General features: G+C 39.5%; 1 protein-coding gene across 5 annotated transcripts in view; it reads right to left on the bottom strand.

Moving 5' to 3' along the window:
• DYNC1I1 (dynein cytoplasmic 1 intermediate chain 1) overlaps positions 1-16,771 on the bottom strand; it is a 427,557-nt gene that overhangs the window by 78,293 nt on the left and 332,493 nt on the right. For all 5 annotated transcript variants that reach the window (XM_027775320.1, XM_014591225.2, XM_014591224.2 and 2 more), the window contains 2 exons: positions 4,699-4,845; positions 11-124 (listed from right to left, as the gene is read on the bottom strand). In XM_027775320.1, coding sequence (XP_027631121.1) covers positions 11-124; positions 4,699-4,845 — 261 coding nt within the window. The remainder of the gene's footprint in view (positions 1-10; positions 125-4,698; positions 4,846-16,771) is intronic.

Below are 16,771 nucleotides of genomic sequence, written 5' to 3'. Positions count from 1 at the left end.
ACAAACCCACCTGTGGAGTTGAGAGCATATCCAGGCTCCAGGAACACATTTTACCATCAGTAGAGACCGTGATGAGGTTGTGAGCATTCTGAGTCCCCACAACATTGACACAGTATACGGGGTGCTGTGAAAACATGAACATGGAGGGTCAGATGCAGCTCCAAGAGGAAATGCTTACCTTTGAGTGTCAAACACATTACACTGAAACAAGGATCCAAGAATGGCAGAATCCTACTACAATACAAACTTCAGGTCATTTGCCACTTGTGATTTGAGCCTGATTTCTTTTTAAAAACTCTGGCAGCAACACATAGTAGTGGAAATACTTAAAGAACTTCACTCTGCTTAGTCAGAGGCGATGCAATGGAACGAAGGAAACTAGAGAAAACAAGATTCGCTGAGAAGCAACACAGAGAGGTGAATTTAGATGACTTGAATGGCTTCTAAGCTCAACATGAGTGATAGGAAAAGACAGCCTTCAATAAGGTGTAACTACTGACATTAGTAAGAAATACTTGTTACTAAATCTGGAGTTTAATGCAGTATAGTCATGGCACCAAACATTTGCTAACATTCATTATAAAAAGTGGTTAATATCCTTCAGCCTTTTTAATTTGGAGGAGAGGTATATTGGTGGTGAAATTATGGGCACAATGTACATAGTGAGATAAAATTGGGTTCTTTTATGATAACTGCAAAATCTGGGATAGAGATTTTTTTTTTTTCAAAATACCATTTGGAATAGTATGGAGGCTTGGATTTGGCCAGAAACTCGAGAAAGGTCATTTATACATCCTGCGTAGCATAAACAAGATGCTCTAACCTTCTGCCATAACTCCAGTAGGTTATCCTCTTCTGCAGAATTCTAACTGGTAGGCGGAAATCATTTGCAGCTGCACATTAAATACTAAATGGAAGGTTAGCATAAGCAGAACCTTGCAGCAATTTAGGTTAGGTTTCAGGCAGCTTAGATAAAATTGGGTTCTTTTATGATAACTGCAAAATCTGGGATAGAGATTTTTTTTTTTTTTCAAAATACCATTTGGAATAGTATGGAGGCTTGGATTTGGCCAGAAACTCGAGAAAGGTCATTTATACATCCTGCGTAGCATAAACAAGATGCTCTAACCTTCTGCCATAACTCCAGTAGGTTATCCTCTTCTGCAGAATTCTAACTGGTAGGCGGAAATCATTTGCAGCTGCACATTAAATACTAAATGGAAGGTTAGCATAAGCAGAACCTTGCAGCAATTTAGGTTAGGTTTCAGGCAGCTTAGCCATCAGTGGCCAAACCGCAACTTACTTGATTCTTCTCTGTGCAAATAGCTGACAGTCTAAGTCTTACTCTTGATGAGTTACTGTCCATAATACCTAGCCACAACTACAATGAAACAATGTTTAATATTGGAAAGTTGATATTATATAAAGGATGGCTTCCAAACTATTATTACCATATAAACTCCTGGTCAGAGGAGTGGTAATCATCTTCTGCCTCAACCAAGAAGTGGCCCAAATCCTGGTTAAACACCTTTCTTAAAGGGTAGATGGTTCCTGGGAGCTTTTCCTTTCATTCAATACGGATAAAGTTCAAGGAGATACCTTTAGTGCAGTGCCTTTTGGGATCATACAAATCAATTCAGAACTAGACAGCTTTCTGAACATTTATCAATTATTAGTTCATATCACCTCAACCCCCACCCTCAAGTCTTGTCTTACTCAACTAACCTTCACCAATTCCAATTTCTTTAGCTGTTCCTTGGATACCTGGTTTTCAAAATCTTCCTGATCCTGATCAATCTTTTTTTGAAGATGCTGTACTTTGAATTTCTCTAACAATGATGTTCTGAGAATGAAACAGAATTGTCTACCTAATTTTGACAAGCAGAATATAGAAGTCTGGGTAGTGTTGAATCACTTCTCATGTGATTAAAAAAGATGCCCGTATGAAAGCATCCTAAGAAATCATATGGTGTGTTGACCATTACATCACCTCCTTCAGCTATGGACAGTCAACTTTTCACACCATGTTCCTTCTGGAACTTTCAAATCAGTGAGTCTTGGTGGGTCTGTGTAGTGGTAAGTATGGTGGAGATTTGACACTACATGCTATCTTGATCAGCGGTCTACATATCAAGATGACTAACCAGTTTTGGGACTATAGACAATGTTCTTTCCATAGTGTCTCCTGTACCTGGAACTAGAAGTAGGTTTAACCAAACTCGACCTCAAGCCACACAGCATGCAAAGCTCTGTATGGAAATCAAGTGGAAGAATGGGTGTAACACAGTCTCACCTAAAGCTAGCAGACTTAGTGACCTGAGGGTGAGAAAGCAGGGTCCAAACAGTATTATGCACTTGAAAACTAACTTTTTCAGCAAGAGTCTACTGGAACATCAACAAAAAGAAACAAAACCCTAATGGATCAAGACTCTAAGACTACACTAGGGGAAGTTTAAGATGCATGTATAGAGGAAATCCAGAGAAGAAGTATGTGTGGGTAGCTCCTCCTGGGCTTTAATCAGTATTCCTGGCCTTCATGTAAAAAGCAGTATTCCTGCTTTCATGTAAAATTCAGTTGACAAAGACAGAGAGAGAGATGTAAAGAAGCCTGATCAGGAGAAGACACCCGGCCATGTCTGCACAATCACACACACACACACGCACACACAACTCTACTTAATGGAAAGATAAAAGCAATGGTACAACTCATTTTTCCACTATAGATGCCAGATTGTTTTTATTTATTTTAGGAATAAACTTACTGTGTGGCAAAAGGATTTTGTTTTAATTATGATTTCCTGTTGTCCCAAGTACATATGTGTGGTGGGTGTGAAAGGAAATTAGTTAGTAATCTGTGGTGAGCCTCTCTTTCCTTTTTGATCCTGTTACTAATCAGCTAGGCAATAGTGGAAGATGAAAGACAATCAGAAAATTAACTGTGTGCTTTTAGCTATGAATTAGACAAAACATAGCAAAAGAGAAAAGAATTCTGTTTCGTTTTCTAACAGAATCAATCTCACCCAGGGAGATAATATCTCAGTTGTGATGAGCACATTCTAAGTTACTTGAAAAGAAACACTAATTCTTTGAAAGAATGCTTGGATTTGGATTCTTCCCAAGAATGACTGCTAAATGTTCCAACACTTGAATTAATCATTTCTGAAACTTCAGGAGGTATGTTCATAAATACACAAGGTCTCCCCACACAGCAAAAAAGTGTATTGATGATACTTGAACAAACACCTGCAGTAAACTTGTCTTCTGCTGGGCCACAATTCGCTGTTACTAGTTTGGAGAAATGGGGAAGGTGAGAACAATGTTGTGATTCCCAAGAACTAGTTTCGCCTGCAGTCAGTCAAAATTAGAGCTAACTTGGTATTTGTCATTTCCCACTGTAACTCTGACAAGAATGAGAGAATGTTCCTCTTCATGGTCTAGTCTTTTGTCAAGTCAGAATGGTCTTGAGGTCAGCAGATGAAGCAAATGAGGCAACCACATTAAGGAAATTGAAAAAAGTAGTAGAGCTATATCCCTGGGTAGCATTTGGGCATTTCCGAGAAAGAACATCAGTTACCCTGAATGTCAAGGTAGCAAGGATTGATGGAGACATGCCTGTCTTCTCGTTCCTCCGAACAACTGCCATACACACCTGTCATTCTCTTTAAGGAAATGACGGAGTAGTTGTCTTACAGACACTATACTGAACCTCGTCTACTAAATTATGGGTAATGGTTTTGCGATGTTGACTTTTAACCCTAGGGATTATATTGTCACTATAGACTTTACATTAAGACTTAGACCACACATTCCAGAACTTAAAGTCACAGTACTCCTTTAACTCACAAATGGAAAAGTCCTGTTGGCAAAGGTTCTACACATTATCCCTAAACAGGAAGCACTTACACTTCATGGTCTGTCTGAATATACAAAGGGTCTTCAAAATGTTTATGGAAAATGCATATTATGAAAAAATGATGCATAGAGCTTAAAAATTTACACCAAAATAACTCAAATTTCATTCTAATTTTCCCATGAATGTTTTGAAGTCCAGTTGTACATTTTTCCACCTTAATATAAATGTGAATGATTTATTTAGGAAAACAGTTCCACAGAAACCTCCTTCAAATTTTCTTTCATGTCATTCTTTAATTTTAATCCCTCTTCCCTGGTGACTTCTAGGGTATCCAAGGAGATTCTTTCTACATGCTAGAATTAGGAGATTATTAAGAGATTTACAGAACCAGGAAATGGCATAATGGTTACACTGCTGGACTCCTATGTAGCTGACTGCGGTTTGAGTCCCAGACCCAGTGGCTTGAAACTCATGCCAGGTGCATGTGTGTGCATGCTCAAAATCCCAGGAGGAGAATGGAGGAGAAGGGATTGCAGTGTGGCCATCCCCTCTGGGGGGTAAATTCTCACTTTCTCTCTGGCGAGTGCAAGCACCCTATGGCAAAAATCTCTCTCTCTCTCTCTCTCTCTCAAAAAAAGAGATTTTCCCTCAACGTGTGCTTCCTTCAGTGACTTTCCACTCATCTTTATTTTTGACATCATTCATACTTGATTACATCTAGTCACTATATCTCAGATACTTTTAACTTGGCATTACTGGTAACATCCATACTTCTGAGTTGAGTTATTTCCTCTTTCAGTGCTTAGATGGCCAGCCAACAGGGATGTAATGAAAATTTGACCTACCGTGTGTGCAGCAGCTGACAAGGGTGTCCGCTGCACTGGTGTCCTTCGATGACTACGATTGTCCCAGAGGACAATCTGGCCTGAGTAAGTCCCACCAACTACCAGGTTAGGATGGAAACGTGCGAAGCAGACTGACATCACAGAGGACTGTGAGGGAGAAAGAGACACAGAGAGAGGCACTTGAAACGCCTGTAGTGGCTTGTTTCTGAGGAGAAAACAGCTCATTATATAAACCTGACACATCGTGGAAACATAAAGCAATCTGAAGGGGGACTTGTGAAGCGCATAGTTAGCACCAAATTTAAAACATTGACCCAGGACTTTCTCTGGAGAGGTTAACCAATGGATAGCCCTTGAAATCTGAGATTTGAAGTCTTGGCCATGTCATCTAATAGGCATAAAACCTATCTTAATTATATCACTGTTTTGTGGTCTGCAAGGCTTGCTTTACGGACATGTCCAGTTTATTGAATAAAACTTCAACCAACTACTATTAATTCTTCACTGAAACCTTTACAGAGCAACTCTTTACCTTCAGGTCATGGCCACGTCAGGTTATACCATGTGCAATGTTAGTAAAGGCTTGGCGAGTCTAGCTTTGAGCACTTTAAGATGAGGTGTTTTTTTTTTTCCCTTTGTTTTTGGCTTAATGTGGACTTCTAGGAAGCGTTCTGACCTCAGACTGATCCAACTGACTCCTCCCAAAGTTCCCTCACCTCCCATGGGCATCCTCCCTGGCCTTCTTCCTGCCCACTTCAGACAATTCTTAATGTTATTCTTTGCCTATTTTAACAAAAAGCCAAAAATGGATTTCAGTCCAGCTCTGCCATCGTCTGTCATAGCATCACACATGTGGTTTCAGAAATTCCACAAAAGACTACTGGGTACTGCATTTTGTAGGAAATTACTTAGATCAGATAGAACCATGATGCCCTTGAAAGCAGACAAGTTACTGTTTCACATGTGTTGAGTTCATTTTGATTCCTGCAGTAGTGTCCATATTTGCATTTTTATAAGCTGAAGTAATTGTTTGTAATAAACACATTTCATTCAATTAAATTCAATGCACAGTCTATGAGAACTTATTATAGCAGTCCCCCCCTTACCCGTGGGGTATGCATTCTAAGACTCCTGATAGTTCTACCCCCAGTGGAAATTGAAGACAGTACTTAAACTCTTCACATAATCACATAATACACTTTTGCTAAACATGCATACACATGATAAAGTTTGATTTATAAATTAGGCACAGTAAAAGATTAGCAAAAATAACTAGTAATAAATCAGAAAATGGTAACAATACACTACAATAAATATTATATGAATTTAGTCTCCCTCTCTCTCTCCCAAGATACTTACGGTTCTGTATTTAGTCTTCTTTTTTTTTTTTTTTTTTAAGATTTTTTTGCCATAAGGCACATGTGCTTACCAGAGAGAGATGTTTTCCATACTGCCGGGTCTGAGACTTAAATCATGGAGTCAGTCATGTGGAATCCAGCACCTTAACCACTATGCTACCTGTTGGCTCCCTGTACTCACCATTTTTTTGTTTTCTTTTTTTGGAGAGGTTTTTGCTATAGGGCACATGTACTTGCCAGAAAGACAGAGAGAGACAGAGAGACAGAAAGTGAGAAATCACCCCCCAGGGGGATGGCCACGCCGCAATCCCTTCTTCTTCATCCTCCTCTCGGGATCCTGGGCATGCATGCACATGCACCCGGTGTGAGTTCAAGCCGCCGGGTCTGGGACTCGAACCACAGCTGACTGCATGGAAGTCCAGTGACATAGCCATTACACTAACTGCTGGTCTCCAATACTCATCATTTTTGTACTGTGGCCGACTGCAGGTAAATGCAACCATGGAAAATAAAACCTTGGATAATGGGGGACTACTGTATATGTAAGAAAGGTATTGCCCCAGGAATGGTGGGAATGAAAAGATAGTCATTGCTCTCAACAGACTTGTGTTCTAGTAAAGGAAACCCTGAAAAATGTATGTGATGAACAGAGGGGCTGCTAGTCCAAGTAGACCTTAGTGTGAGAGAGAAAAAATTGCTCCCATGCATATGCACAGCTTGTGGGCAGGTGCATACCTTGACGAGTAGAGAGTAAGATTATCACCCCTACTTGTCCCTTGGGCTTGACATTCCCAGGCAGGGCACAACTTGCACCTCCAACAGCAGCCTTGAATGATACATGCTATGACTAAAATAAGGGTGGGTGTGTGTCAGTGTCTGTGTGTTGGGGCTCGGGGAGACAGGCAGAAAAAATCTTTTACTTAGAGTGGGGAAGGAGGGTAGAAAAGGTAAGCTGCTTAGAAAGACCTCACGAAAAGGGATGAATCACTACTTGAAGTGTATGGGGCACGTTAGCAAGGAGAGAGGCGAAATGGACATTCCTGAGAGATGGGATTAATGGGGAGGAAGGACTGGAGGTGGCAGAACTGTCTGGTGAGCAGCACTTAGTCTGGTTTGGCTGGGAAAGGAGCTTATGAGAAAGAAGCAATAGCAGGGAATGCTGCAGAAAGGTTGCCTGAGGTAGAAAAGAGAAGGCCTGGTTTTTTGTTTTGTTTTGTCGTTTTGTAGGCAATGGCAAAAAATCACAGCTTTCTGAGGACACAAGTGAGAAAATTAAAATTTGTAACTGATAAGCCAGCAAAGCAATGATTGAAAAATAATTAGGACTTTTTTCTGCCTGGTAAGCTAAATGTCCATTTCTAAACAAACAAACAAACAAACAAAAAACCAACCCAGATCTACTTTCAATGTAAGGCTACCTAGTCAGAAACAGACTCGATACTCTGAAGCAGAATAAAGAATGCAGACTATTTTTCAATGTCATGTTTTCCTAGTTTGGAATGATTTTCAGTTCCAATTCCTTGAACACGATTCGATGAAGAACATGCTCATACTCCAATCTGGTTTTCATAAAGTTCAAGAATAACCCTCAATAATGACACTGAATTAAAGAAAAAGAAAATAATGCCGGTCAGCTTCTTGTTTTACACATCCCACAGAAACGATTCTTAGTTTTCAATTGATGAAATTCTTATGTTGCTTGAGCTGTGTTGGAGACTTTTTTAAAAAAAATCTTCAGAAAGACTTAAAATTATCCAGGTGGTATCAACAATTGAATTTACCAAAGCTCAAATCAATATGGATAAAGGAATGCCATTCAATTTGAAAAATCCAGAATTCAACCCCTTGATTGCTTCAGTCTTTCAGTTAAGTCCCAACAAATACCTCTCCACATCTTGCAGTTTGTTGAGAGACTAAACTGAAGAAAAACTAACAGTGGCGGTATTTTCATAAAATTAAAACACTTATTCAGCAATCGACTAGAATACAATCCTATAGGGTGAGAACTCTTTCTAAAACCTACATGTTCATTCATTCATTTGTTCCAACTTCATTCCTTTCTTCATCCCACTCTTAGCACTAAGAACTACTAAATTAATTAAAAACTCTCAAGTGGTACAAAAACTCCCCATCTTAAATTTAGAATTCTATGTAAATTTGATAAAAAAGTCAAATTAAGGGACCAGCAGATGGTGTAATGTTTATGTCTCTGGACTCCCATGCAGTTGACCATGGTTTGAGTGTGTGTGTGTGTGTGTGTGTGTGTGCATATATATATATATATATATATATAGTTATATCCTACATATCCATACATATATCTATCTATATTTATATAAAGGTTCAAAACAAATTTTTAGGGTATGCCACACTATCATCCATATGGAAACACTAAAGTGGTATGATCTCAATTATCCAGATGTAAAGTTTAGCATTCAGTCATTTTTTGAGATGTTTTAAGATGTTTGATGTAGTGGTGGCAAACATTTGGATGATTGACTTAATTTCTTATTTATTTATTTTTTAATTTATTTTTCGAGAGGTTTTTGCTATAGGGTGTGTGCACCCGCCAGCCAGACAGAGAAAGACAGAGAGATAGAAAGCAAGAAATCACCCACCAGGGGGGATGGCCATGCCGCAATCCCCTCTCCTCCATTCTCCTCTCGGATTCTTGGGCACGCATGCACACACACCCAGCGTGAGTTTAAGCCACCGGGTCCGGGACTTGAACCATGGTCGACTATGTGGGAGTCCGGCGACATAGCCATTAAGCTAACTGCTGGCCCCTTAATTTTTAATTTTTCATCCAAATGTTTAGTTTCCCTTAGACACATGGGTATGGTCCTCCAACTGCAGCTGTGACAATGAGAGCTCCTCTTCTAATTTGGAAAGTCTTCCCCAACACTCCTAAGAGTAAAGAGTCTTGGAAAATCCCTGCAGCGTCCTGCCATTCATACAGCTACTGATCTAGTCCTTGCTGTGGTTGACTGTCACGAAGTTCAATGACCGTCAGTGACAGGAGTGAGTGTTGAGATCATCCTGTTGATTACATCTATGTGATAAATACCAAGAAAGTATTTCAGAAAAATCAGTTGACACTACTAAAAATGTATGTATTTCTTTAAGTTAGTTATTTTTTCCATGAGTGAGTGAGACAGAGTCAGAAGTCACCCTCAACAGGTTCCTGACAGCACACTGTCGCCCAGCTTCCCCCAACATTGGCTCATGGTCACACACATGCTCAGCACACTTAGGTAGGCCTATGGATATGAATCCAGAATTGTTCAATGTGGGTCACCCTCACAGAGAAGCATGTTTCATTCCTGTACCACTATCTGTCCCTACCCCAAGAAATGTTTTCTTGTCCTTTTTCTTTCTTTCTTTTTCTTTTTTTTTTCTGTTGGCCATAGGGCCTGCATGCTTGTCAGAGACAGAGAGAGAGAAAGTGAGAAATAACCCCTCAGGGGGAATGGACACACCACAGTCTCTTCTCTGTTCTTCTCCTGGGATTTTGGGCAACCATACACATGTGCATAGCACAATATTTTAAGTCACAGGGTCCAAGACTCAAACTGCGGTTGCTCATGTGGAAATCCAGTGTCCTAACCACCACGCAACCTGCTGGCCACTGTTGTCCTTGGTTCTAACAGTATGGTTTCTAAAGACAAATTCTATGAAGAACATTAATAACACTAAGGTTATCTGAGAAACTTTATGACTTTCTTAGGCAATTAAATTTTATATGAATTCTGTTATCTAGTATTATAATAAAGCATTATTAAAATATGGTAAATAAAATTTAAACAAAATTAATTAACAAGAAGTTTCCTTGCCTTGTTATTCTTTATTTTTTACTTTTTTTTTTTGAGAGGATTTTGCTATAGGACGCGTGCGCTCGCCAGACAGACAGAGAGAGACATAGAGACAGAAAGCGAGAAATCACCCCCCGGGGGGATGGTCATGCCGCAATCCCTTCTCCTCCATTCTCCTCTCAGAATCTTGGGCATGCACGCACACGTGCCTGGCGGGAGCTCTAAGCCACCGGGTCCAGGACGCGAACCGTGGTTGACTACATGGGAGTCCAGCGACATAGCCATTACGCTAACTGCCTTGTTCCCATTGCCTTGTTATTCTTGACTCTATATGAATATATTTGTATAGATATTTTTGTACTTTTAAATTTATATCTATGTTATTTCATCTTTCAAATTATTAGAGCATTAAAATTATTTTTTGCCTTAGAATTATTTTGAATTCTCATCTTTCAAATTATTAGAACCTTATAATTATTTTTTGCCTTAGAATTATTTTGAATTACTTTAAAAATTCAAACCAAGTATTTTACATGATTGTAAAATAATTACAAATTTGGTGAGAATTTTTGGACAATGTTAACTGTCTAATCAAAGTAAGCTTTCCCGACAGTACAGCTGAATTCTGTTTTTACTAGGCTAGTGATTTCATTGATGTGGTCTTGTTCTTGGTCAAATCAGAGGCTCAGAAATATGATAAGCTTACATGTCAAAAGCTTGTTGTAAACTGGTGAGCCTGACTCAGTGTATTCCAATACATGTAACACGTGATGGACAGTGTTACATGAGAAACCACTGTTTGTAAGAGAACAAGCATCACCTTTTGATTATTTGCATAATATAGTTTTCCAGAATCAGAACTAGCAAAGTTTGAGATTATGTTTTCAGCAAATGCATTAGCCCAGTGCTCTTGAGGAAATGCTCCTTGAGGAGACTGCCTCATCACTGGCCACCCCTGCAAATGCAGTCCCTCTCCATATCCATATTGCCACACATTCATCTGTACATGAGTGGACCCGGTAAACAGTGCTCCACATCCACTCCATCTATTCAAGAAAGGTCAGTTCATTTTACCCCATTCATTCAGGGGATTCCACAGAGACAAGAGGGGTGGAGACTCCACTTTCAATGTCTGCCTTCACTCATGTGCACCACGGCATCCAATTCAAGGCAGCCCAAACCCCTCTTTAAGTGGCTGCGGAGGCTGTTTTCTATTTTGTAGAGCTAATCCAGGCCAGCTTAGGGAAGTCTTCCCCTTAACCACAGACCCATATGCCAGGGCGAATAGCCTTTGGTCATTGCTGGCTGGGGAGCTCACCCCCTAGGATCACATTTGATCTGGCTGCCCGTGTCCTTCTGTGTGTGGCACTCTGCCCACTCCTCAGCCATCATGCCTGGGTGGGAGGGATAAGGTCCTGCATTCAAAAGCATCTCTTATTTCAAGTCCCATCTCTTCTGGGGAGAGGTTGGTCCCCCAGGAGGGAATGGCCATATTGTTGCCATATGCTGTTTAATGGTGGCTGACATTTTATTTGTCTAAAAGCAAATGCTTAACTGTCAGAGAGTTGTGAGGCAGACAGATCAGATGCTTCTGGCTACTGGTGAGTTCGTATACATTTCTGCAAGTACCTAAGAAAGCCACAAAGAGATTTCTTTTGTTAATGAAAACACATGTAATTGGAGAGCACTGTTGTCGAAAACCCCTCTTACAGGCAATCATGTAGCACTAGGCATATGACAATGTGGAAGGTGTGAAGCTGGTAAAGCCAGCATGGGTCATGGGTCGGGTACTTAACTTTAATTGAGATGAAGGGAAAGGGTTTCTTTTCCTTTAGACTCTTTCTACCAGTCTCCAAGGCTATCCCCGCACACACGACATTGTTCTAAACCCTAAGAATAACCACCTACTGAAAGTTGTCACCACATTAGTGTTGGCAGGCCTAGGAACAGAGTGAGTTAGACTGCCTGATTCTTCCTGACTCAGTTTGTGCTGACAAATAAAAAGCAAGGTCAAGTTTATGACCTAGTGGTTAAGGGTGCTAAATCCCACATGGGTAACTGTGGTTCAAATCCCAGCCCAGACAGCTTGGGAAATATGCTGGGTGTATATGCATGGATGCCCCAATCCTGACAGAATGGAGACATGGAAGAGAAAACATTTCAGCATGACCACAGCCCATTAGAGGGTGCTTTCTCCCTCTTTCTGTCTCTCTAAGATGAATGTACACACCTTACGCAACAATTAAAATAAAATAAAATAAATAAAATAAAAAGCAGCTCATTTAAAAATTTGATCTCCCCCAAATAAAAAACCGGTCATCCTAATAAGCTTTCTCAGAACAACCTGGGACTCTGTGCTTTTGGTATTATGATCATATCATGTGCCTTGTCCAGGGCTATGTGTTGAGAATACAAAAGATAGTGTGCAAATCACAGTGAGATACCTCTTCACACTCATTATGATTGTTACAATTTTTAAGAAATAAAAGTGTTGGTGAAGACATGAAGAAATTGAAACACTCATTAAATTGCTGATGGGAACGTAATACAGTGCAGTTACTGTAGGAAACAGTCTGGTAGTTCCTCAAAAAGCTCAACATACAATTATCATGGGCTCCAGAAATTCCAATCCTATGTATACACCTAGGATAATTGAAAACATATGTCTGCACAAAAACTTGAACATAAATGTTCACAGCAGCATTACACCTATCAGTCAAAATGTGGGAACAACGCAATTGTCCCACTCAATAGAAGAACAGAAAAACAAAGTGTGGTGGATGCACACAATGGTATGTTGTTTGGCAATAAAAGGGGATGGAATATTGGAGCATGCTATAACTTGGAGGGGCCCTGAAACAAACTAAATGAAATAAGTCACAAGGAGCCACATATTATATGAGTCTATTTCTATAAAATGTCCAGATAGAAAAATCTCTAGAAGCAAAAAGTAGTTAGCAGTTGCTTAGGACTGGGGATTGGGGAGAATGGGGAATAACCATTAAACAGGCATGGGATTTCTTTTCAGGAAGATAAAAATACTCTTGAATTAGATAGAGCTAACTGCACAGTGTTTTGAATATACTAAGAAGCACAGGATTGCACACTTTAAAAGAATGAATTTATGGTATGTTAATTACATATCTCTCTTTTTTTTTTTTTGGCATAAGGGATGTGTGCTCACCAGAAAGAGACAGAGAAAGAGAGAGAGAAAGTGAGAAATCACTCCCCCAGAGGGCATCGTTGTGCTCTAATCCCTTCTTCTCCACTCTCCTTCTGGGATATTGGACACACACACACACACGCACACACACACACACACCTGGGGTGACTTTCAAGCCACTGGATCCAGGACTCAAACTGCAGTCAAACATGAAGAAATCCAACTGCCTTAACCACCATGTCACCTGCTGGTTCCTATTATATCTTTTTTTTTTTTTTTTAAAGATAGTGCATAGACATGTCTTCTGGAGCTTACTAACTTTATTTCTTATTTTCAGACCAACTACTAGTACCATTTTGATCACTCTTTAACTATTTGGTCCTCTTCAGTATTCCTGACCACTATCAGTTTCTACTCCCAGAGAGGTACTGAGATGGAGAGGGAGAATTGGCAGGCTTGGAGTCCCAAGAACTGACGATCTGCTCTGACCTGTACTAACTGAGTGAATCTATTAGACTTTAAGGTGATTTGTATTAATTTGCTTTATTTTGGGCACATTTTCAAATTATTCATCTATTTAGAAAAACTGTGGGGAAATATTTGCAACAAAATGTATCATCTTGGGACCAGCAGTTAGCGTAATGGCTATGTCGCTAGACTGCCACGTAGTCGACCGTGGTTCAAGTCCGGGACCCAGTGGCTTAAATTCACGCCAGGCGCGTGTGCGTGTGTGCCCAAGATCCCGAGAGGAGAACGGAGGAGAAGGGATTGCGGCGTGGCCATACCCCCTGGGGGGTGATTTCCTGCTTTCTGTCTCTCTCTGTCTATCTGGCGAGTACATGCGCCCTATAGCAAAAACCTCTCCAAAAAAAAAAAAAAAAAGTATCATCTTAATCATTTTCAAGTGTTCAGAAGTATCAAGTACATTCACGTTGCTATGCATCCATCATGATCATTCATCTCCAGAACTTTTTCATCTTCCCTATTTGAAATTCTGTACCCAGTAAAAACTAACTCCCCATTACGCTCCTGATCCATAGCACCTGACAACCACCATTCTACTTTCTTTCTATATAAATTTGACTACTCCAGGTACTTCGTATAAGTGGAATGACTTATTATTTCTCTTTTTGTGGCTGGCTCATTTCACTCAGAATAAGTCCTCATAGTATGTGACACGGTTTCTTCCTTGTAAGGCTGAGTAATGTTTTTTTGTGTGTATAAACCATATCTTGTTATGTATTCATCCATCAGTGGACACTTGGGTTGTTTCCACTTTTTGATTATTGTAAATGATGCTGCTATGCACATTGGTGTAAATATCTCCTCAAGATCATGTTTTCAATTCAATTCTTTGAGGCATACCAAAGGAGTTCATGAAAAATGGGATGGGTATATGAGATGAATTTTGTTAAAAAAATGTTTGAAGTTGGTGTATTTTTTAATAATATACATTTCCTATGAACTTTTGACAGACTTCTTACATACTCATAGACAAAACTGCTAAATCATACAGTAGTTCTAGTTTTAATTTTTTTGAGGAACATCCATACTGTTTTCTAAAGCAGCTGCACCATTTTACCCCCAATATCCAAGATTTTTCCTTTCTGTATACTTCACCAAGACTCCAACATTTATTTGTAGTTTCTTGCTTTTGCTTTGCCTGTTTTTAATAGTAGCCATCCCATTGGATATGAAGTGTCTAGGCCTTAATTTCTCATAACGGAAGCACAAGAGCTCTTGCTCCTATCACGTTCCTTCCTTTTCTTTGCCTCTCTTTCTAGAACTGTTGGAAGATTTTAATTAGATAATTTAGTTAAAGACTTTGATACACAATATGTTCCAATATAGAATTAGAAAGGATACTTCCTGATTCAAAGCAACATTTCTAGAGACAAGGAAGGTTCATGGGATTCTTCACGTTGTTTAACAAGTCTTTCCCAAATATTCTTGATAGTAATTCTTGGTGCTGCCCTGATAATTTAGGTTAGGAAACTGTCTCCCGTATATGGTATGGCACTATTGGTTATGTGGTTTCACTCTTTTGAGCCCTTATGCTTCACAACTCTTAACACCTTGAATTACAGCTGAAATCTGTTGATGTGTGGTATGACTCCACATCTGCTTGTTACTTATTCTTCAGGCAGAGGTACCCTCAAGCCATTTTCTAAATCAATGTTACTCCAAATTTTCCTGCATCAGCTGGAAGTTCAAAAAAAAATTCTTAGGCCACATTTCATACCACTTAAATCAGAATTTATAGGGATGAGATTTAGGCATCAACATTTAAAAATAGTGTAGTCAAGTGTGAATGTACTATTTTGAATCAATGGTTCTCAAACTTACCTGAACATAAGAATCACTTGGAGAGTTTATTAAAAACACAAATTGGTCACCAGAGTTTGGGAGATGTTGGTTCAAGAGCAAACTTTTCAGTTAGACAAAGGAATAAGTTCAGAAGATCTATTATACATCAGGGTGACTAGAGTTAATAATAATATATTGTGTACTTGAAAATTGCTAAGATATTTTAAGTATTTTCACCACAGAAAAATAAATACCTGACCTAATGCATACGTTAAATAGCTCGATTTAGCCAAACACAACATACATATATATATCCAAACATCATGTTGTATACCATAATATAAACAATTTTACTTATATATTTAAAAAGTAAAGCCAGAGATTCCTATGTCTTGGCCTGGATCTGCTGAACTCAAATTTCCAGAGAAGAGGCCTGGAGATCTGTGTATTTTAACAAGCATCCAAGTGCTTCATATCATAGTAAAATTTGGAAAATCCAGTTCTCAAATGATTAATTGGTAGAGTATAGCCCAATGTCATTTTGGGATGAATTTCCATCAGCATCACTGTAGAGCAGGTATGGGATATTTCTTTTATGGGGTCATGTTTTCATAACTGACTCAACTGAAGGACACATGGTAAGTTCCTCTGCTAGAATGCCATTGCTTAATTTCTTTCAATATTATTTGCTAGACTAATATCTCTCCTAGGTTCCTCTCCCAACTGAAATGATACAGCTTTCAGAAAATCATAAATGAAAATGGTGCTGAAGATTCTCTATAGCATGACTCTCCATGTGGACACCGAACATCTGGGAGTTTCTTGTTTGTTGGTAAGGAGGGCTAATGAACATTGTCACCGTCCCCGCAGGTTACATGGTTATTTACTTGTGAGAACATCCTGAAATGTTTACACACTTACTAACAGTCATGTATGTTGTAAACATCTTTATATAAATCCTATTAGGTATGATTTTTGCCTCTAGTTTTTCAGATTAAGAAACCTAGACTCAAAGAAGTAAAGCCCCTGACTTAAAATAAAATGAACAGTAAATGACAGAGTCCAGATTTGAACTACAGCCTGGCTAACGTCGAGGCCAATAGACTGGGAAATCTTTCATCAATTGAATGCAGGTGCATTTTTCTCTTTGAAGGACACAATCTCCCCTCCTGAACACCACACTGCTGACTTACATGGGACTGGTAGTCACAGGCCCAACCTCATGCAGAGAAGGCAGAGAAGGCTTACAGGCTCCCTGCCTGCTTCAGTGACCTTGGCAATGTGTCTCTGACCCCTCTCCAGTTGGGTTTCTGCTGCTGATGTAGAGATCGCTCCCCTCACTCAACTCTCAGCCTATCTGTTGTGACAGGTGACAACAGAGCTAATTAGTACCAATTGTGGTGATATTTACCATGAGGTGAGTACTTCCTGCT

Source organism: Tupaia chinensis, unplaced genomic scaffold (assembly GCF_000334495.1).
Source record: "Tupaia chinensis unplaced genomic scaffold, TupChi_1.0 Scaffold000544_1, whole genome shotgun sequence".
NCBI lineage: Eukaryota > Metazoa > Chordata > Mammalia > Scandentia > Tupaiidae > Tupaia > Tupaia belangeri.
The sequence above is the reverse complement of the archived record's forward strand: the minus strand, read 5'-3'. Positions and strand labels throughout refer to the sequence as shown.